General features: G+C 44.0%; 1 protein-coding gene across 5 annotated transcripts in view; it reads right to left on the bottom strand.

Annotated features, from left to right (window-relative positions):
• The window catches only part of rpap1 (RNA polymerase II associated protein 1), a 110,649-nt gene that overhangs the window by 47,501 nt on the left and 40,824 nt on the right, over positions 1 to 22,324 (bottom strand). For all 5 annotated transcript variants that reach the window (XM_078563091.1, XM_078563092.1, XM_078563089.1 and 2 more), the window contains 3 exons: positions 15,889 to 16,004; positions 15,298 to 15,396; positions 10,463 to 10,564 (listed from right to left, as the gene is read on the bottom strand). In XM_078563091.1, the coding sequence (XP_078419217.1) occupies positions 10,463 to 10,564; positions 15,298 to 15,396; positions 15,889 to 16,004 (317 nt within the window). The remainder of the gene's footprint in view (positions 1 to 10,462; positions 10,565 to 15,297; positions 15,397 to 15,888; positions 16,005 to 22,324) is intronic.

The following is a 22,324-nucleotide window of genomic DNA, read 5'->3' as shown; positions in this document are numbered from 1 at the left end:
ATGGGGCAAAGGCCTACACATCAGGTGGTGGGAGAGGAGGAAGAGCAGTAAAGGTCCATGGAACCTTAAATCCTGTGAGCAGCCTGTCCATCACACCAAGGACACAGAGAGTCACACAGTGCCGTGCATGTTGGAGAGCAGAACTGAAATTCTGCTGCTTGAAATACTTCTATTTTGGTAAATGCTTAAAATCACTAAAAAAGAAACTGTTTAGCTTCACACATTTGATCAAGTGATGCACCTGGCTTGAAATTTTATTGGCAAGCTGCACTGTAACCATGGCAACAATGACATTTTCTATGAATCTCTTTAAAATAGCAAGTGGAATAGCCAAATTGTGGGGTCACATGCCCTTTGCAGCCTGTCATCGTCAATCCTCAGTTAAGTCAATTCCATTCAGCCGCTTCTGCTGCTTTCCTGCCCCCATTCTCTTTGCCCACCAAGCTAGACTTTACCCTGCTGATCCTGTCCTATCTCTGAATCCATGTCTGTCTCTCGTTTCTCTCCCATTGTCCCTCATGTCCTCTCAGAGCTTATCTGGCCCAGCTACTGCTTCTTTCACACCACTAAATTGCTGACCATCCAACTTCCTTTCCTGGCCCCCATGATAATGGACAAAATAAATGGTTCAGTCTCCTCAGGCACTGTGCCCCCTTCCCTTTCAAATCTGCCAACAGCACCCCCCTCCTCAAAAAACATCCACTCTCAACCACCTCCAAAATGAGCCCATCTGTCCTGATCCTGTGCCAAATTATTAACAACCATTCTGAGCAGCCAGGAGGAAGGAAATCATCCTTCAATCCTGTGAACCATGACATGCATTAAGTAGAAATGGAGCAACAGTTTTATTACTATGCTTTGTCTTATCTGTAGCTACATTTTATTTGATGCACATATGATAACCTAACAACTAACAGATTTAAAACAGAAATTAAAGTGTTAATTGAAGATGGCCTTGTGTGGGACTGTCATACAGAATAAGAAAGCTCCAGATTCTGTCATCGGACTGGGAATGGCTGATGTGTCCGTGGTGTCACCCAGAGCTCTTCCCACTCCAGCACTGAGGAGGGAGAAAATCAGCCAGGTTCCTGATTATTATGCGGGGACAAGATAGAAATTTAAACACAGCAGGAGGCCATTTCAGGTCTCCGCCACTACTAGCTCCACACCTGACCTATCTATTTTAATATAATTTCCCCACTCGTACACATATCCTTAAATGCTTCAAGCTTTTAGTCTCTGTCTAAAATTTGACTGAAACCAATTCAATAGCTACTTGTAGTAATGTTTTCCATATTTTAATAACCTTTTGCATTAAAAAGTGTCTGACCCCTCCCTTTATGCTTCTGGTACTAATCCTAAATTAACGTTTTCGCTCATCAATTCAATACTAAGTAGAGTCTCCTACTGATTATCTTTTAAATCCTTTCATAATTTTTGAACACTTCTATCTTTCCTTAACCTTCTCTGCTCCAAAAATACAGCCCTAAATTTTCATCATAGCTATATCCTCAAATCTCTAGCATTATTCCAGTAATTCTATGTTTCATATTTTCTACAGAAACAATATCCTTTCTATAATGAGATATCCAAGACTCCATACAGTACTTCTGTGATGGCATAAACTCTGTCTTGTACAGATTCACATTCTGGCTTTTGCATGCATTGCCTTAAAACATAAAACCCAGAATCCTATTTGTTGCTTTGCCTTTATTCCATCTGCACTGCTGGTCTATATTTGTATCCTCACCCCTCTTCTTCCAGTCCACTGGAAAGGTTACTAGTAAGGGTGCATTCCCATTGCCCGTTCTCTTCCCCCAAGTGTGTTGCTTCACAATTGACTTTGTTGAACAGCATTTGTCACACATCTGCTCAAACCTTAACCCATCAATGCCCTCTTGTGTCTTCAGCTTGGTAACATAACCATGTGAAACTCTCTGTCTAAGCAGAGGCCTGAAGGGTGATCATTTAATTAAGATGTGTCAATTCTGATTCGCTCAGAAAATCTAGATGTAGGATCAGTCTGGGTGGAGCTAAGAAGCAGCAAGGGGCAGAAAACATTAGTGGGAGCTATCTATAGGCCTCCAAACAGTAATAATAAGATAGGTGACAGCATTAAACAGGAAATTAGAGATGCATGTAACCAGGGGGCTACAGTAATCCTGAGTGACTTTAATCTATATAATAATAGTAATTATAATAATAATAATACTGTGGCGGATGAATTCATGGAGTATGTACAAGATTTTTTTTTAGACCAGTATGTCAAGGAACCAACTAGGGAACAGGCTATCCTAGATTTGGTATTGTGCAATGAGAAGGGGTTAATTAATAATCTTGCTGTGCAGGGCCCTTCAGGGAACAGTGATGGAAAGTGAAGTAGTCCGATCTGAAACTAGGGTCCTAAATCTTAAAGGAAACTACGAAGGTATGAGGCGTGAGTTGGCTTAGATAGATTGGGGAACTCCATTAAGAGGCATGACAGTGGCTAGGCAATGCCTAATATTTAAGGAACGAATGTAGGCATTTGCAACAGTTACACATTCCTTTCTGGCGCAAAAACACAACAGGAAAAGCGGCCCAACAAAAGAATGGCTAACAAAAGAAATTAAGGATAGAATTAGGTCCAAAGAGAAGTCATATAAAGTTGCTAAAAAAAAGTAGCAAGCCTGAGGATTGGGAGCAGCTTAGAATTCAGCAAAGAGATTGGTTAAGAAGGGAAAAATAGTGTATGAGAGTAAACTTGCAAGGAGCATTAAAGTGGACTGTGAAAGCTTCTATAAGTATGTAAAAAGAAAAAGGTTAGTGAAGACAAATTTAGGTCCTGTACAGTCCAAAACAGGTGAATTTAGAATAGAGAACAAGGAAATGACAGAGCAATTGGACAACTACTTTAGTTCTGTCTTCACGGAGGAAGACATAAATAACTTCCCAGAAATACTAGGGAACCAAAGGTCTAGTGAAAGGGAAGAATTGGAGGAAATTAGTATTACTAAAACAATAGTGCTGGAAAAATTAATGGGACTGAAAGCCGATAAATCCCGATAACCCGATAACCTAAATCCCAGGGCACTAAAGGAGGTGGCCATGGAAATAGTGGATGTGTTGATTGTCATCTTATAAAATTCTGTAGATTCTGGAACAGTCCCGGCAGATTGGAGGGTAGCAAATGTAACCCCACTATTTAAAAATGGGAGAAAACAGGGAATTATAGACCAGTTAGTCTATCATCAGTAGTAGGGAAAATGCTAGCGTTTATCACAAAGGGTGTGATAACAGGACACTTAGAAAATATCAACGGGATTAGACAAAGTCAACATGGATGTATGAGCGGGAAATCATGTTTGACAAACCTACTGGAGTTTTTTGAGGATGCAAATAGCAGAATAGATAAGGGAGAACCAGTGGATGTGCTGTGTTTGGATTTTCAGAAAGTTTTTCATAAAGTCCCACATAACAAAATTAAAGTACATGAGATTGGGGGTAATAGATTGGCATAGATTGAGAATTGGTTAGCAGAGAGTAGGAAGGATCTTTTTCAGAGTGGCAGGCAGTGACTAGTGGGGTACCACAGGGATCAGTGCTTGGGCCCCAGCTATTTACAATATACATCAATGATTTGGAAGAGGGAACCAAATGTAATATTTCTAAGTTTGCCTATGACATGAAACTTGGTGGGAATGCAAGCAGTGAGGAGGGTGTTAAGAGGCTTCAAGGCGATTTAGGAAGGTTGAGTGAGTGGGCAAATACATGGCAGATACAGTATAACATGAATAAGTGTGAAGTTATCCACTTTGGTAGGAAAAACAGAATGGCAGAGTATTATTTAAATGGTGATAGATTGGGAAATGTTGATGTACAAAGGGGCCTGGATGTCTTTGTACACCAATCACTGAAAGCAAGCATGCAGGTGCAGCAAGCAGTTAAAAAGGCAAATGCTATGTTGGTTTTCATTGCGAGAGGACTTGAGTACAGGAGCAAGGATGTCTTACTGCAGCTGTACAGGGCCTTGGTGAGACCACACCTGGAGTGTTGTGTGAGCTTTGGTCTCCTTACCTAAGAAAGGATATACTTGCTATTGAGGGGGTGCAGCAAAGGTTCACTAGACTGATTCCTGGGGTGGTATGATTGTCCTATGAGGAGGGATTGGGCTGACTAGGCCTATATTCACTGGAGTTTAGAAGAATGAGAGGAAATCTCATGGAAACATATAAAATTCTGAGAGGGATAGACAGACTGGATGCAGGGATGATGTTCCTTTGGCGCGGCTGTCTAGAACAAGAGGTCACATTCTCAGGATACTGGATAGACCACTTAGGACTGAGATGAGGAAAAACTTCAATCAGTGGGTGGAGAACAGTTCCTACCTCTCCAATCTATCTTCAAAACTGAAGTCTCTCATCCCTGGAACCATTCTTGTAAACCTCTTCTGCACTCTCTCCAATACGTTTACATCCTTCCTATAGTGTGGCGCCCAGAGCTGTACACAATACTCTAGCTGAGGTCTAACTAATGTCTTCTATAAACTCAGCATAATCTCCCTGCTCTTGTACTCTATGCCCCTATTAATAAAGCCCAGGATACTGTAAACTTTATTAACTGCTCTCTCCACAAGTCCTGCCACCATTAATGATCTATGCACATATATACCCAGGTCCCTCTGCTCCTGCACCCCCTTAAGAATTGAAGCCCTTATTTTGTATTGTCTCTCCATGTTCTTCCTACCAAAATGCATCACCTCACACTTCTCCACATTGAACTTCATCTGCCACCTTTCTGCCCACTCCACCAACTTGTCTATGTCCCTTTGAAGTTCAATACTGTCTTCCTCTCAGTTTAGAATGCTTCCAAGTTTCGTATCATCCGCAAACTTTGAAATTGACCCCTGCACACCGAGGTCTAGATCATTAATACATGTCAGGAAAAGCAAGGGTCCCAATACCGACCCCTGGGGAACTCCACTACAAGCCTTCCTCCGGCCCAAAAAGTATCCATTGACAATTACCCTCTATTTCCTATTACTCAGCCAATTTTGTATCCACATAAGACCATAAGACTTAGGAGCAGAAGTAGGCCATTCGGCCCATCGAATCTGCTCCGCCATTCAATGAGATCATGGCTCATCTGATAATCCTAAACTCCACTTTCCTGCCTTTTCCCCATAACCCTTGATTGCCTTACTGATTAAAAATCTGTCTATCTCCGCACTGAACGTTGCTACTGTCCCTTTTATTTAGTGTTAAACTTGAAAGGGACATAGGCTGCTGGAATGAGCAGAAAAGTGTCACATGAAATTTAATGAAGAGAAGTGTGAAGTGATTCATTTTGATAGGGAGCCAATATAAAATAAAGGATACAATTCTAAAAGAGGTGCAGGAGCAGAGGGGCCTGGGTGTATACGTGCATAAATCACAGAAGGTGCCGGGACAGGTTGAGAGAATAGTTAATAAAGAACCCGGAGCTTTATAAATAGGGGCATAAAGTACAAAAGCAATGAAACTATGATCAACCTTTATAAAACACTGGTTCGATCTCAACTGGAGTGATGTACTAATTCTGGACACCCCACTTTTGGAAGGATGTGAAAGCATTACAGATTGCAGAAAAGGTTCATAAGAATGGTTCTTTATTTAGGAACTTTAGTTACGTGGATAGTTTGGAGAAGCTGGAGCTGCTTTCTTTGGAGAAGGTTGAGAGGAGATTTGATAGAGGTGTTCAAAATCATGAGGAGTCTAGACAGAGTAGATAGGGAGAAACTGCTCACATTGGTGGAAGGATTGAGAACCAGAGGACACCGATCTAAGATGACTGGCGAAAGAAGCAATGGTGACATGAGGAAAAAACCTTTTTAAACGAGTGATTAGGATCTGGAATGCACTGCCTGAGAGTGTGGCAGAGGTGGATTCAATCGGGGCTTTAATGAGAAAATAGGATAATTATCTGAAGAGAAGGAATTGCAGGGCTACAGGGAAAAGGTGGGGGAGTGGGACTAGATGAATCACTCTTGCAGAGACACAATGGGCCGAATAGCCTCCTCCTGTGCAATAATCCATTTTATGCTTCTCCAGCTCCCTTTCTTCTCCAATTTCTTGTATTTGAGAAGCAACAGTATATTCATTTTTCCCACAACTCTACATCTTAATCTCTCCAATAAGGTTTTCGCTCCTACCATGGCACAGTGACAACCCTAATCAAAGTCAAAAGTAACATCCTCTGTGACCGTAACCTGCAGGCAGACCTAGACATTGTCAACCACACCATCCTCCTCCAAACTTTATTGTGCAGCTTAGTGGAACTGCCAGCGTTTGCTTCCACTCTTACCTCTCTGATTGTAACCAGAGAACCTCCAGCAATGGTGTCTCTTCCCACCCCTGCACCATTATCTCTAGAGCCCTCAAGCATTAAACGTTGGCTTCCTCATCCACATGTTGCAAAGGAGGCTACATCAAAAAGCATAGAGTCAGCTTTCACACATATGCTGATGACACCCTTACTCACTTCCCCTGTCTCCAACCACCCCCCCACCCCCCACCCCCGATTCTCTCAACTCCTCTGTGCGGTTGTAATGCTGGTCCAAAGTGGGACATTGGGCCGTAACGTCCAAGCTCCCCAAGGTCAGATTCGTGGGGGGCACTAAAGATGTGCTGGGGAGGCGCTCTCAGAACTCCACATGTAAGGGTTTGCAAGGCAATTGCCCAAAAACGCAAACTTCCTCTGGGCAAGTGCCCTGCACTGGGAACCATCAGAAAATGCAATTTAAATGGTAAACTTTGGATGGTCCTGACAGGGTTACATCAGTAGTTACTCAAAAAAAGTTAGAAGAATTAAAATCTCTTCTAACTTCTGGGTAACTATTGTAAAGGCCTTGGCCGATACCTCGCCCCACCACAGGACTCCCCCCTCCCACTCCCAAACCCCCACGGGACTCCCCGACCCCACCCCCCCCAGACCCCGGCTAACCAACCTCCACAGCATTCCACACCCCCCACCCGCACAGCCCAACCTGACTCAAGCACCCGCCTCCCCACCAAGGTCCCAAGTCCCCCAAGGTCCGAACCCCTCCCTTTGCCGGCCCGACCGCCCCCTACCCAACACCAGCCCGACCACCCCCTACCCAATCTCGGCCACCCCTTCCTCCCTGAGGTTCCAAACCCCTCACCCCCACAAGGTTTGGCCCCAACCCCCAACCCGCTGATTCCCACCCCCCCACCGCCGCCGACCTTGTCAATCTTGTCATCCTACTCAACCCCAAGCTGAGCTTCTAACCATATGCTCTCCCGCACAAAGGTCACCTACCTTCACCTCCCACATCTTCACCCATCTCCACCTGAATTAGCTCATCTACCACTGAAACCTTCATGTATCCACTTTGTCATCTTTAGACTGGTCTATTCTAATGCTCCCCTGGCTGACCTCCCAGCTTGACCTTCCATAAACTTCAGCTCATCCAAAATCCTGTTGGTATCCTAACCCAGAACAAGTCCCACTCACCCTCGTACTCAGTTACTACATTGGCACCTGGTCCACCATCAACTCCGGTTTCAGATTCTTGTCCTTGTTTGTAAACACTCCCGGGTCTCTCCTTGCCCTTTGTGTGTAACCTCCTCCAGCCCTACAACCTTTGCAGAACTCTCTGTTCCTCCTACTCTAGCCTTTCGTGCATCTCCTAGTCCCTTTCCCTCACTATTGTTGGCCGTGTTTAAGCTCTGGAATTCTCTCTTTAAACCCCACAGCCTCTTCATCTCCCTCACCTATTTTAAGACCCACGGTTATGACCAAGCTTTTAGTCATCCTTCCAAATATCCCCTTCTTTGGCCATTTTTGGCTGGTATACACCTGGGCCTTCTATGTTAAAGGTACTACATAAATGGGTACCAAATGAGTACAAAATTTGGTCAAGTTCCATTCCAATCCCACCCATACTTGGAACAGTCCACACACACACTCATCTGTCCCTCCATTTGATGACAGATGACTTGCTATGTGGTCGCACAATAAATGGATGAGAGCAATACAACCCAATATAGGTACACCTATTCACCTAGTATGTACAACACACATTCACATGAATGTGTTACCCTAAATGTTCCCTCCCTTACCTGAACAAACTATAAGACACACCCCTTAGGTTTAGATACGGCTCATGATCAAGGACAGGAGGATGTGACTGTAAATCAGGCAGGTAAGGGGAGCCTCAGCTTTTGCCATGATCCAACAGGTATAAGGTGCATGCTACTGATACGGTAGAGAACCAAGACTGCAGAAACAGCGGGCAAATGATACAGGAGGCCAGTCAAGTGGGGGGGTGGGGGCAGTGGAAGCTATGAGGGAATGTGCTAGTCATAGGGGATAGTACAGGCAGGGGAATAGATACTGTTTTCTGCAGCTGCGACCGGGTGTCCCGAAGGTGCTGCCAGCTGCAGAAGAACTTGGAGAATGAGCCAACAGCATAAGATTGAACTAGGAATGAGGTTCAGCAAAAAGAATTTGAGAAACTGGGGTACAAATTAAAAAACAGAAGCTCAAAGGTGACAATCTCTAGATAACTACGTGTGCTATCTGCAAATTGGCACAGGGACAAACGAATTAGAAATTTAAATGTACAGCTGAAAGAGTCATGTGGGAGGCAGGGGGTTCAATTTATGGGACGCTGACACCAGTACTGGAGAAAAATGTGAGTCCCTTAGATGCAAAGGCAGGAGAAATTATAATGGGGAATGAGGAAATGCAACGATATTAAACAAATATTTTGTGTCGGTCTTCACGGTAGAAGACACAAAGGCTATATCAGATATTGTGGAGAAACAAGAAACTGAGAAACTTAAAATAATTAATATTAGTAAAGAAAAAAGACCGAAGGAATTAACAGGACTAAAAGCTGACAAATTCCTTTGACCCGATGTCCTATACCTTAGGGTTTAAAAACTTTTGTCATCCATGATCCATAATGCTCACTGATTATGGATTGGAAGTTAGCAAATGTAACCTCGCTGTTCAAGAAAGGAGGGAGAGTGAATTAATGGAAGCAGCGGCCAGTTAGCCTGGCATAACTAGTAGGGAAAAAGCTAGAATCCGTTAACAAGGAAGGATGTGGAAATAGGGCACTTGGAAAATCACAATATGATTAGATAGAGTCACACTGTTTTATGAAAGGGAAATTGTGTTTGACAAATCTATTAGGGATTTTGAGAGTGTAATTAGCAAGGTAGATAAGGTGTAACCAGTGGGTGTGGTATATTTGGATTTTCAGAAGGCATTTGATAAATTGTCTCATAAAAGGGTGTTACACAAGATTAGGGCTCATGGTATTGCTGTAATAAATGATAATAGATTGAAGATTGGTTAACAGACAGAAAACTGAGTAGGAATAAACAGGTCATTTTTGGAATAACAGGGTGTAACTAGTGGAATGCCGCAAGAATAAATGCTTGGGCCTCAGCTATTTACAATCCAGATCAATGGCTTAGATGAAGAAATCATGTAATATATCCAAATTTGTTGACGATACAAAACTAGGTGGAAAATAAACTGCGAAAATTGCGCAAAGAGACTGCAAGGGGTGATATGCTTGTTAAACAACTGGGCAAGAAGATGGTGGTTGGAATATGATGTGGGGGAAATGTGAAATTATTCACTTTGGTAGGAAGAATAAAAAAGCAGAATTTTTTTTTTTAAAAAGGTGAGAAACCAGTAAATGTTGGTATGCAAAGGGATTTGGGAGTTCCTGTACATGAATTACAGGAAGTTAACATTCAGGGGTGTTGGGTATAAGAGTAAGGATGTCTTGCTGCAATTGTACAGGGCTTTGGTGACACCATATCTGGAGTACTCTGTGCACTCTTGGTCTCTGTACCTGAGGAAGAATATACTTGTCTCAAAGCAGTGCAACAAAGGTTAATTAGACTGATTCCTGGGGTGCGAGGTTTGTTCTACAAGGTGCGATTGAATAGAATGAGACTAAACTCCCTAGAAGTTAGAAAACTGTGAGGTAATTTCATTGTATCATTAAGATTTTGAAAGGGCTTGACAAGGTTGATGCTTGAAAGGATGGGTCCCTGGATAGAGAGTCGAAAACTAAAAATCATCTCCGGATAAGGGGTCAACCATTTAGGAGCGGGGCGAGGAAAAATTTCTTCACTCAGTGTGGTTGTGAAACTTTGAAAACCCCGGGGAGCTGTGGATGTTCAGTCAATTAATATATTTAAGACAGAGATGAGATTTTCGGGAACCAAGAGAAGCAAAGGATACAAGTATTGGGTGGGAGAGTGGAGTTGAGGCCGAAGATCAGGCACAATCTTACTGCATGGTAGACAGGTTCAAGGGGTCGTATGGTTTATTCCGACTCCTATTTCTTACATTCTTAACACTGCGGAAGCTACACATAACCTCAATTAGTTACACATGTTCACTTCAGATAGCCAAACTCATTACAGTGCACAATTTTCAATTGTGCCAAGCTCACCTTTTGAACGATGCGTGCCAGCATCTGAAGTGCCAGGGTTCGCTGCTGAATTATTTGACTGCGAGCTAAATGAAAGAGCTCTTGAAGTGAGTACCCAGCTCGCTGAAAGAAACAAACCAATAGTTAGAGATAATTAAAGCAACTAACAGTTAAGAAACATTAGGAAGTTTGCCAGCTTCTCACCAAGCGTCAGCTCTGTGCCAACAAAATGACACAAAAAAGTACTTGCATTTGCATGGTGCCTTTCATAAACTCAGGGTGTCTTAAAGCATCTTACAGTCAACAAAAATACTTTTGAAGTGTTGAAAAAGTAGGAAATGAGGCAGCCAATTTGCGCACAGCAAACTTCTAAAAACAGCAATGTGATAATGACCAGATAATCTGTTTTTGTCATGTTGGTTGAGGGATTAAATATTTGCTAGCGCATGGGGGAGAACACTCTGCTCTTCTTCAAATAGTGTCAAGGGGCATGAATGTTGGGTCTTGCCAGGGGCAGGAATAGAGGCTTCTGGGCCCAAAAATAGCAGCACATCCAGCTTGTCTGTTTCTCTCTGCCACGCCCAGCATGGCCATTTTAGTGCATGTCGGATCAGGGCCAGACAGGCTACCCGCCCTGCCTGTGAGTAGCCAATTTGACTGGCTAAGACCCTTATTAAGGCCAATTAAAGGAAGCCGACTGGTATTTTCCAGTTTCCTACATCAGTGGGGGCCAGTTTAGGTGTCTGGAGGCACACACACAGCACCATGCCAGGCCAGGGGAACAGTGCTCTCACCAGGCCTAGAGGCCCTCCTTACCTGCCTGGGTGTAAGAGCAGCCATAGGTTACCCTGTAGAGGGGCTCCTCACCCACACTGCCCCTCCACACTACCCCCAGTCCCACTCCCCCCACCCCCACAGTGGTGGCCAGGCCTCAAGAATCATTTTTGAATTAAAGTTTAAAAAGTTGGTGAGAGAGCACCTCCACGTTGAAACACCCTCTCCATTAATTCCCTGCAGCTCTTCTCAAGCTGGAAGGCCTCTGATTAGCCCTCCAGCTTCGAGGCCCTGCCCAAGGCTCTTCATTTCACAGGGAACTTGTTCCGTATCAATTAAAGGGATGCCTCCTTGGAAATCCCAAACAGTGACTGCTTCCCCCCGGGTAGGTTTGAGACCTGGAAACAGTCCGAGATTCTGTTTCCTATCTCCATAGGGAAAGTCCAGACCATGGAATTTTATGCCCGAAGGGCACCTATAAGTTTATTAGTTTAACACCTCAGCTGAAAGACAGCATCTCCAAAAGTGCAGCACTCCCTCAGTACTGCAGTAGCCTGTCAGCCTGGATTATCTAGAGTGGGGCTTGAACCCACAACCTTCTGGCTCGGAGCTAAAACTGAGCCACTGCTGATGTTTCAACCCAGAGCCTTAGGAAATTTGCACTACAAAAGGCTCTCCTAAACCACAACAACAGTACTGACCTTGAATTAACCCTTTGTTTCAGCAAATGATCAAATAACGAATGAGATCTGGGTTTATTGGATTTTTTGACAGTGGCCTCTTCCGCCCACTGACAAAGCTCAGTGACAAAATCTACCCCATTACAGAGGCCTGCGCGTATACAATGAATCTTTAACTCGTACACAATGACAGAAAAATATAATCTATTTAAAGTTGGTTTAAAGTTGGCTACTAGTAGTTGTCCTCCAGGCTGCAAGGAATTTACTATATGGGTCGCACACTTAAGATGTTAATGTCAATGGTTCAATTGCTGCCATGGTATTTTGATGGGAACTCACCTAATTGATCAGCCAAAATGTTTGTCAAAAACTAACAAATTGAATCATTCCATTTAATTTAAACACCCTACATAATTTCACTACCTGTAGATGGTTGACTGAATAATATAAAAGACAGTCTTTATTGTGATTAGTTCTCATACATCAAGAGAATTTGAACTGATAATGTGGAGAGACTACAAAGGCTGAGATTGTTCTCCTTAGAGCAGAGAAGGTTAAAGAGAGATTTAATAAGAAGGGTTCAAAATTGAGGGAGTTTTGGTGGAGTAAATAAGGAGAAACTAGTTCCACTAGCAGGAGCGTCATTGGGCAGAGGACACAGATTAACCTAGGCAATGGTTGCCTAATGGTTATGTTACTCGACCAGAATCCCAAGGCCCGGATTAATAATCCAGAAACACGAGTTCAAATCTCACCCTGGCATCTGGAAAATTTAAATTCAATTAATTAAATAAATCTGGGATAAAAAGCTAATATTGGCAAAGATGTTCAGTAACTACCAGATTATTGTAAAAATCCATCTTCATTACACAGTTGGGCCTATATGTGACCGCAGACCCACAGAATTGTGGTTGACTCTTAACTGCCCTCTGAAGTGGCCTTGCAAGACACTCAATTAAGGGCAATATCCTGTGAATGAATTAAAAAATAAACAAAATTTGGGGTGAAGACAGAAGTTGTTATGGTTTGGAAGGCACTGCTTAAAATAATTACCCAAAGGAAAGTGGATAAAAGCCTGAAAAGGAGAATTTGCATAGCTGTGGAGAAAGAGCAGGACAATGGGGTTAATCGGACAGCTCTTTCAAAGAGCTGGGACGGGCACGGTGGGCCACAAGGCCTCCTTCTGTGCAGTAAGATTCTAAGTTCAGAGCCTGTTCAGTTGTCAGTCTCAAGCCGTTTTTAGAACTCAACTAATCAAGAGGTTCGATGGCAGCGTTTTACCAAATAAGGAGCAAGCACCTGCATTTCAATGATTAACTTTACATCTGTCACCCTTGCTGTTCTGATACTTTGGGGAAAATATTGAAATTTGTGAAAACTGTAAATTTACTGCTTCGCTGATCTGTGTCTTTATTCCATTTATCCATTCCATATCCCTTAAAATGTCCATCAAAAATCTAGTGCTATCAGCTTTGAAATTTTCAATTGACCCCCTTGCCTTGCCAGCTTTTTTGAGAGGGAGAGAAAAGTTACAGATTTCTCTCACCTTTTGTGGGAAGAGCAGCTTCCTGACATCAGGCTGAACAGCCTAATTTTAAGGTTAAGCCTGCCAGTTCCAGACACCCCCAACCAGAGAAAATAGCTTCTCTCCATCCATCCCAATAAATCCATTACAAGCCTACCGACTCCCACAGCTACCTCGACTACAGCTCCTCACACCCCGCTTCCTGTAAAGACTCCATCCCATTCTCTCAGTTCCTTCGCCTCCGTCGCATCTGTTCTGATGACACTACCTTCAAAAACAGCTCCTCTGACATGTCCTCCTTCTTCCTTAGCCGAGGTTTTCCATCCACGGTCGTTGACAGGGCCCTCAACCGTGTCCGGCCCATATCCCGCGCATCCTCCCTCACGCCTTCTCCTCCTTCCCAGAAACATGATAGGGTCCCCCTTGTCCTCACTTATCACCCCACCAGCCTCCGCATTCAAAGGATCATCCTCCGCCATTTCCGCCAACTCCAGCATGATGCCACCACCAAACACATCTTCCCTTCACCCCCCCTGACGGCATTCCGTAGGGATCGTTCCCTCCGGGACACCCTGGTCCACTCCTCCATCACCCCCTACTCCTCAACCCCCACCTATGGCACCTCCCCATGCCCACGCAGAAGATGCAACACCTGCCCCTTCACTTCCTCTCTCCTCACCGTCCAAGGGCCCAAACACTCCTTTCAAGTGAAGCAGCATTTCACTTGCATTTCCCCTAACTTAGTCTACTGCATTCGTTGCTCCCAATGCGGTCTCCTCTACATTGGAGAGACCAAACGCAAACTGGGCGACCGTCTTGCAGAACACCTGCGGTCTGTCTGCAAGAAAGACCCAAACCTCCCTGTCGCTTGCCATTTTAACACTCCACCCTGTTCTCTTGCCCACATGTCTGTCCTTGGCTTGCTGCATTGTTCCAGTGAAGCCCAACGCAAACTGGAGGAACAGCAGCTCATCTTCCGACTAGGCACTTTACAGCCTTCCGGGCTGAATATTGAATTCAACAACTTTAGATCTTAAACTCCCCCTCCCCCCATCCCCACCCCGTTTCTCCCCCGTCCCCCTTTTTTTTTTCAATAATTTATATAGATTCTTCTTTCCCCACCTTTTTCCATTATTTTTAAATCTAAAACTAAAACCTTGTTAGTCTTTCCACCCCACCCCCACTAGAGCTGTACTTTGAGTGTCCTGTCTTCCATTCTTAATTAGCACTTTTCTTAGACAAATATCACCACCTTCAACACCTCTTTGATCCTTTTGTCTGTGACATCTTTTGATTATCTGCTCCTATCACTGCTTGCTTATCTCCACAATCACCACACCCTCAACTTCTCTCTCTCCCCACCCCCCCACCTTAAACCAGCTTATATTTCTCCTTTCTCCTAACTATGCTTCAGTTCTGCCGAAGGGCCGTGAAGGCTCGAAACGTTAACTGATTTCTTCTCCACCGATGCTGCCAGACCTGCTGAGTTCTTCCAGGTAATTCTCTTTTTGTTTTGGATTTCCAGCATCCGCAGTAGCTTTTAGCTTTTTGTTTTAATCCTTTAATTGTCCTAACCACCTCAATTAGATCACCCCTAAGTCTCCCTTACTCAGGGGAATACAGGTCCAGTCTAAGCAATATGACCTCATAATTTAACCCTTTTAACCCAGGTACCATTCTGATGAATTTATGCTGCACCTCTTCTAAGACCAATATATCCTTCCTGAGATATAGTTCCCAGAATGAAAACAGTACTCTGGAGCTCTATACAGCTGTAAGATAACTTCCACCCATTTGTATTTCAGCCTTCACTTTAATAAATGTGGAACAGCAGCTCCAAAAAATTCTGTGTAAGAGGAAATAATATAATGTCTAACCTCTTGCTGCTCTCCATGATGGTGCAGTCCCAGGTGAGTTGGAAGATCAACATCTGGAGGTATCAAGTCACCATGGAAACTGAACCTTGCCTGCATCTCCTGAATGCAGAAAAAAGGCATTAAATAACAACAAATTTCTTAGGAAAGGGGAGAGAACATGCTTCCGTTCGTTGTGGTTAGTTTTCGGTATATTCAGCACTTGGTGGATTTACTGCTTTGAGAATTTGATAATGGAGGTTTTTAACTATGTGAATGTTTGTAAAACCACGTCAGCATTTCAAGCGTTCCTTCAGCCTCAAACTCAGAGTGCTCCTCAACAAGCACAGTCAGTCACTCAGCTTCCAACATCCCCATGGGACCAGGGCCACTCAGTCTCACTGGCCCTCACAAATCCTGACTGGGCCATTCAGTCCCACAGTCTCTCCCTGCTCCATGACAGGGCCATTCAGTCCCACAGTTTCTCCCTGCTCCATGACAGGGCCATTCAGTCCCACAGTTTCTCCCTGCTCTGTGACTGGGCCATTCAGTCCCACAGTCTCTGGCTTAGGGCAGAACAATCATACAGCAAGTATCCACACTGCCACAGCTCACCTTGTTAGTTTTCCGTCGCCTGGGTTTGGGCAGATCTTTCATCCACTCTAACTTCTCATGCTCTGGGACATCCATGTGGACCCACCCTTTCTCAGGCTTCAGTGGAATATCAGCCTCTGTAAAGATTCAGCAATATTGTAATAAGAGTTAGTCTACAATCTGGTCGCCCACCAGTATACTGTGTACACCTGCATCACTTGGTCTTGCACACATTCAGCACACCACCACTCATCTTACAGGCTCCATGCCTGCAGATGTGCAGGCACTCGCTACATTGGTAGTTTCTCTGGTCTATGCGTAAATCTGGGTTATCATTACAAGCACACAACCTTGAACCTATCATCTCACAAATACTTGGAATATAAATACTTGGTTGTTCAGAAGTTCAGACCTTTGGCGTGAAATCCAACCCAGACTAACAAAATAACAAGGAGTCTCATGTTAAATGCACTTTGGCAATCCTAATCCTGGTTGTCCTGGCACCATAAAACTGACTGCAATCCAACCCTGATTGAGAACCCAAATGCTGTTGACCATGAGAAATATCGATACAAGAAAATAAAAGGGAGATTTCATATAGTGCCCTATCTGGTCTTAGGATGGTAGGATTGCAGTCAATGAAGTAGGCACTTGACAAGGTGTGCACAGGATTGGAAGAGACAAATAGTTCATAAATGGGAGGCATCAGACAGGAGACACTTGAAGATGGGCTTGGATTACATGTGCGTAAATGCACGGAGCATGGTAAATAAGGTTGGTGATCTGCAGGCACAAGTCATCACATGGGACTATGATAAAGGGGCAATAACAGAGACCTGGCTTAAAGCAGGGCAGATTGAGAACTTAAGGCTGGCTACATGCTATTCAGAAAAGATAAAGTGAAAAAAGGGAAGCAGAGTGGCAGTATTGATCGGTTGAGAACTCAAAGACAAATTATTTGGTTAGAATTAAGGGTCAATAGAAAAGTTATTATATTACTGGGTACATACTCTAGGCCACAAAATAGTGGAAAGAAGATAGAGGAGCAATTTTTCAGGTAAATTATAGAAAGATGCACAAATTAGGCTATCAGCAATGGGAAATTTCAATTATCCTAAAACAGGCTGGGATAGGAACAACATAAAGGGCAAAGAGAGGGAGGAATTCCTGAAATGAGTACAAGAAAATTTTCTTCATCGGTGTGTTTCTAGCCTACTGAGGAAGGAAGCAGCACAGGATCTAGTTTTGGGGAATGAAGTGCCATGTGGAGCATGTTTCAGTGGGGGAGCATTTGGGCAACAGTGATCATATCATAAGGTTATGGAAAACTGTAAAAATAATCAACTGAAAGAGGGTTAGCATCAGTGAGTTGCAAAGGGATCTTGCCCAGCCCAGGTGGAAAGGAATTAAAATTGCTAAGTAAAACAGTAACTGAACACTGGCAGGCCTTCAAAGAAAAGATGGTTCAGGGACAGAATAGACACATTCCCACAAGGGGAAAAGGAAATGCATTCAAAGCCAGAGCTTCCTCAATGCTAAAAGATATAGAAACTAAAATAAGACAGAGAGAAAAAAAAAGGTTCATAATACAGTAGAGAACCAAGCTGAGACTGATCCCTGGTTCTATACATCCTAGCCAACAGGACCATCCTCTGAGCATCCACTCTATTGAGCCCCTTAGAATTTTGTATGTTTTAATGAGATCACCTCTCATTCTTCTAAACTCTACGGAATATTGATCCAGTGTATTCAGCTTCTCCTCATAGAACGATCCTCTCATCCCAGGAATCAGTCTGGTGAACATCTGTTGCACTTCATCCAGGGTAAGTGTTCCCTTCCTTAGGTAAGGAGACCAAAACTGTACACAGTACACCAGGCGTGGTCTCACAAAGGACATATACAATCATAGCAAGATTTCTTTATTGCTATACTTCAATCCCTTTGTAATCAAAGCTAACACACCATTTACCTTCCTAATTGCCTGTGATTTTATTAAAACCCAGCAGTGTAAACAGCCCCTTGCTCCCACAGCCCCCCTCCGCTCTCAGCTCCCCATCAGCGACCCCCGCTCCCACAGCCTGCCTTAGCTTTGTGATTTGTGTACAAGGGCACTGAAATCACTCCGAATACCAACATTTCCCAAACTCTTTGGAATTCTGGACAATCAAAATCCATACATCCATTAATTCTTTAGCCATCTCTTTTAAACATCATGTCCAGGGGATTTGTTGTTTTTTTTAGTTTCATTAATTTCTCCATTACTATTAATACTAAGGTCTTTAAGTCCCTCATTTTCACTAGACCCTTGGTTCCCCATTAATTCTGGAATCATTGAAAAAAGAGACATGTCTCAGCTTTTTGTCCTGCACTCATCAGGACACTTCACAAGGATACCAATATAAGGGGAAAACAACAATTTATACTGTATGAGAAGAGAGCGCTGATTGGTTGGCAAGTGAACACAAATGAGTAATGTGGTATATGAATTTCAGTGCCAGTGGAATTAGGTATGTAGGCCGTATGTCCCAAAGACTGACGAATTGTATCAAACAGCAAGTCCTAGCCACTGTTCACAACGGACAAGGTACAGACAGTACCCAACCAGCCCGTGCTTGCAAAACTCAAAACACAGTGTCTAACATTAGATGTGATTCCGCGATTGGACAACATTTGCTAAATAATCCTCAACGTGCTAAGAATTAAGCCGGCAACCAATTCAACATAGTCGGTTGGGCTCGCATTGTGGCTCATTTGCGTGTACAGGCAGCTACATATATTAATACATAGGACCCTGTGCTTTGCAGGCAGAAAAAACATGTACACACAGCCAAACAAAATAAATGACAGCCATTCATTGCCTCATTCCTCAAGGCAATGCCTTGATCAATCAGGGTCAAGTTGCCTGGTTTAAATTTCAAACAATGCTGGCAGTTAACTGTCAGTCATCATCAACTGGTGCAGTCTCCATGGCAACTTCTCTATCCATCAGAGTCCACTTGCCAACCGATCAGCACTCTCTTCTCATACAGTATAAATTACTGTTTTCCCCTTATTCTTGCGAAGTGTCCTGAAGAGTGTAAGACAAAAAGCTTCAACATGTCACTTTTTTAGCAATATTCAAGATCTGTACTACCAAACAGCTACTGTAAAGTATGAATTAATTCTTTAAATCACCATGACCCTATTTTGAGGCTTGAAAATTGCCACGACCTCAGACTGTGAGCATGGGGCGGATGGTGAGGAGCTGAGAGCTGGGGGAGCAGGGCTGTGGGAGGCGGGGCTGTTTAAACTGCTGAGTTTTTAAAACAAAAATCACAAACATTTCCCTGGCTTTTTTAGGGCAGGAATCAGGCCTCAAAGATCAGTCAGTTAGGCTGCTTCCAAAATTACAAAACAAAAAGTCAGGATTTAAAGGGGCCTCGCAGCGGTCAGCACTCGGCTCCATGGCAGTCTTTGCTGCCTCAGAGCTCATGACCCCAAAATCTCATTTTGCGACCCTCACTTGGGGTCGTAATCCACATTTTGGGAAACCCTGCTTTAAATGTTAGCCATTGCCTAACCAGGTGATCAACCCTGGTTCAATGAAGAGTGCAGGAGGGCATTCCAGGAGCAGCACCAGACATACCTAAAAACGAGGTGTCAAAGCTATCACACAGGGCTACTCTCATGCCAAACAGTATAAGCAGCAAGTGAAAGACAGAGCTAAGCGGTCCCATAACCAACGGATCAGATCTAAGCTCTGCAATCCTGCCACATCCAGTCGTGAATGGTGGTTTAAACAATTCACTGGAGGAGGAGGCTCCACAAATATCCCCATTCTAAATGATGGAGGAGCTCAGCACAGCAGTGCAAAAGATAAGGCATTTGCTACAATCTTCAGCCCGAAGTGCCGAGTGGATGATCCATCTCGGCCTCCTCCGGAGGTCCCCAGCTTCACAGATGCCAATCTTCGGCCAATTCAATTCACTCCACATGATATCAAGAAACAGCTGATGGCACTGGTTACTGCAAAGGCTATGGGCCTGACAATATTCCAGCAATAGTACTGAAGACTTGTGCTCCAGAACTTGCCGCGCCCATAACCAAGCTGTTCCAGTACAGCTGCAACACTGGCATCTACCCAGCTATGTGGAAAATTGCCCAGGTCAGTAAAGTAATGGAAGGCGTCATCAACAGTGCTATCAAGCGGCACTTGCTTAGCAATAAACTGCTCACCGATGCCCAGGTTGGATTCCGTCAGGGCCACTCAGCTTCTGACCTCATTACAGCTTTGGTTCAGACATGGACAAAAGACCTGAACTCCTGAGATGAGGTGAGAGTGACTGCCCTTGACGTCAAGGCCACATTTGACAGAGTGTGGCATCAAGGAATCCTTGCAAAACTGGAATCAATGGGAATCAGGGAGAAAACTCTCCACTGGTTGGAGTCATACGTAGCACAAAGGAAGATGGTTGGAGGTCAGTCATCTCAGTTCCAGGACATTACTGCAGGAGTTCCTCAGGGTAATGTCCTCGGCCCAACCATCTTCAGCTGCTTCATCAATGAGCTTCCTTGCATCATAAGGTCAGAACTGGGAATGTTCTCTGATGATTGCACAATGTTCAGCACCATTTGCAACTCCTGAGATACTGAAGCAGGTCCATGTCCAAATGCAGCAAGGCCTGGACAATACCCAGGCTTGGGCTGACAAGTGGCAAGTAACATCTGCGCCACACAAGGGCCAGGCAATGACCATCTCCAACAAGAGAGAGTCCAACCATCGCCCCTTGGCGTTAAGATAAAAGCAAAATACTGCCGATGCTGGAAATCTGAAACACAAACAGAAAATGCTGAAAAAACTCAGGTCTTCTTCTTCGTCTTCATACGGACTCGAAACGTTAACTCTGTTTTTCTCTCCAAAGATGCTCTTAGACCTGCTGAGTTTTTGCCCCTGACATTCAATGGCACTACCATCACTGAATCCCCGCCCCCCCTCCATCAACATCCTGAGGGTTACCATTTCCCAGAAACTGAACTAGCCATATAAATACTCTGGCTACAAGAGCAGGCCCGAGGCTTGGAATCCTGCAGCGAGTAACTCACCTCCTGGCTCCCCAAAGCCATCCACCATCTACAAGGCACAAGTCAGGAGCGTGATGGAATACTCTCCACTTACCTGGATGAGTGCAGCTCCAACAACACTCAAGAAATTTGACCCTGTTCAGGACAAAACTGCCTGCTTGATTGGCACTACATCCACAAACATTCACTCCCTCCACCACCAATGCACAGTAGCAGCAGTGTGTACCATCTACGAAATACACTGCAAGAATTCACCAATGCTCCTTAGACAGCACCTTCCAAACCCACGGCCACTACCATCTAGAAGGAAAAGGGCATGGGATACACGGGAACACCACCACCTGGAAGTTCCCCTCTAAGTCACACACCATCCTGACTTGGAAATATATCGCCGTTCCTTTACTTTCACTGGGTCAAAATCCTGGAACTCCCTCCCTAACAGCACTGTGGGTGTGCCTACGCCACGTCGACTGCAGCGATTCAAGAAAGCAGCTCACCACCACCTTCTCAAGAACAACTAAGGCTGGGCAATAAATGCTAGTCCAGCCAACGAAGCCCACATCCTGAGAATAAAAAAAACAAAAAAAGAGGGGCATTGCTCCCACCATTGCTTTCTGTCCTTGTTCTTTCTTAGTTCCGACCAAACTAATGCTACATCTTGATTTTCCAGGTTAAAATGCTCTCTCAGTATCGTCTTTATCTCACCCTTCATTACCTTCCTTTTCCATTTTATATGTCTCTTCCCGAAATATTAATCCTGGTTACTTTGCAATCATGGCCGATATTTTTAAGCGGGTACGGGCTGGGATTGGAGGTGGATAGGTACGCAATTTCGCATTACCAGCCTCCATGCCAATTCCCCACCATGATCCCAAGGCGAGCCATTTTCAATGAGGGTGGTCTGCAGTTGGATCAGCTGAGCACCAAGCAATTAATGTAGAGTATAGGGTTAACATCAGAAACATATGATGCTGATGTAATGATGATGTAACAGCACATGATTGATTAACAGAGATCTGGAGGATGGAAAAGTTCCAACCTCGTACAGAGGTCTTAATATGTACATAAAGACATGTAGCTATGTATATTTAAGTAAATCAATATGTATATGTAAATAAAGAGAAATGGTTTGACAAACTACAGTCTGAAGCAGCTTACTTTGGGAAAGTAGACAAGCCCCAAAAAACCCCACCTAGACACAACACACAACAAAACAATTAAGGCTAATCATTGGCAATGACGAGCCTTTTAAGTCCCCTGTCGACTGGAATTTCCAATTGGCAATGTAAGTGGCGCACATTGGCCTGGATGGTGGGTTCAAGGTGGAAGTGGGGCCACATGATGAATCAGAGGAGGGACACTTTACCACTGCCTGCCCCCATATCCAGTGGCAGAG

The sequence above is a fragment of the Cetorhinus maximus genome, chromosome 18 (assembly GCF_964194155.1).
Source record: "Cetorhinus maximus chromosome 18, sCetMax3.hap1.1, whole genome shotgun sequence".
Classification (NCBI taxonomy): Eukaryota; Metazoa; Chordata; class Chondrichthyes; order Lamniformes; family Cetorhinidae; genus Cetorhinus; species Cetorhinus maximus.
Note: the sequence above shows the minus strand (reverse complement) of the source record. Positions and strands in the feature narration are given on the sequence as shown.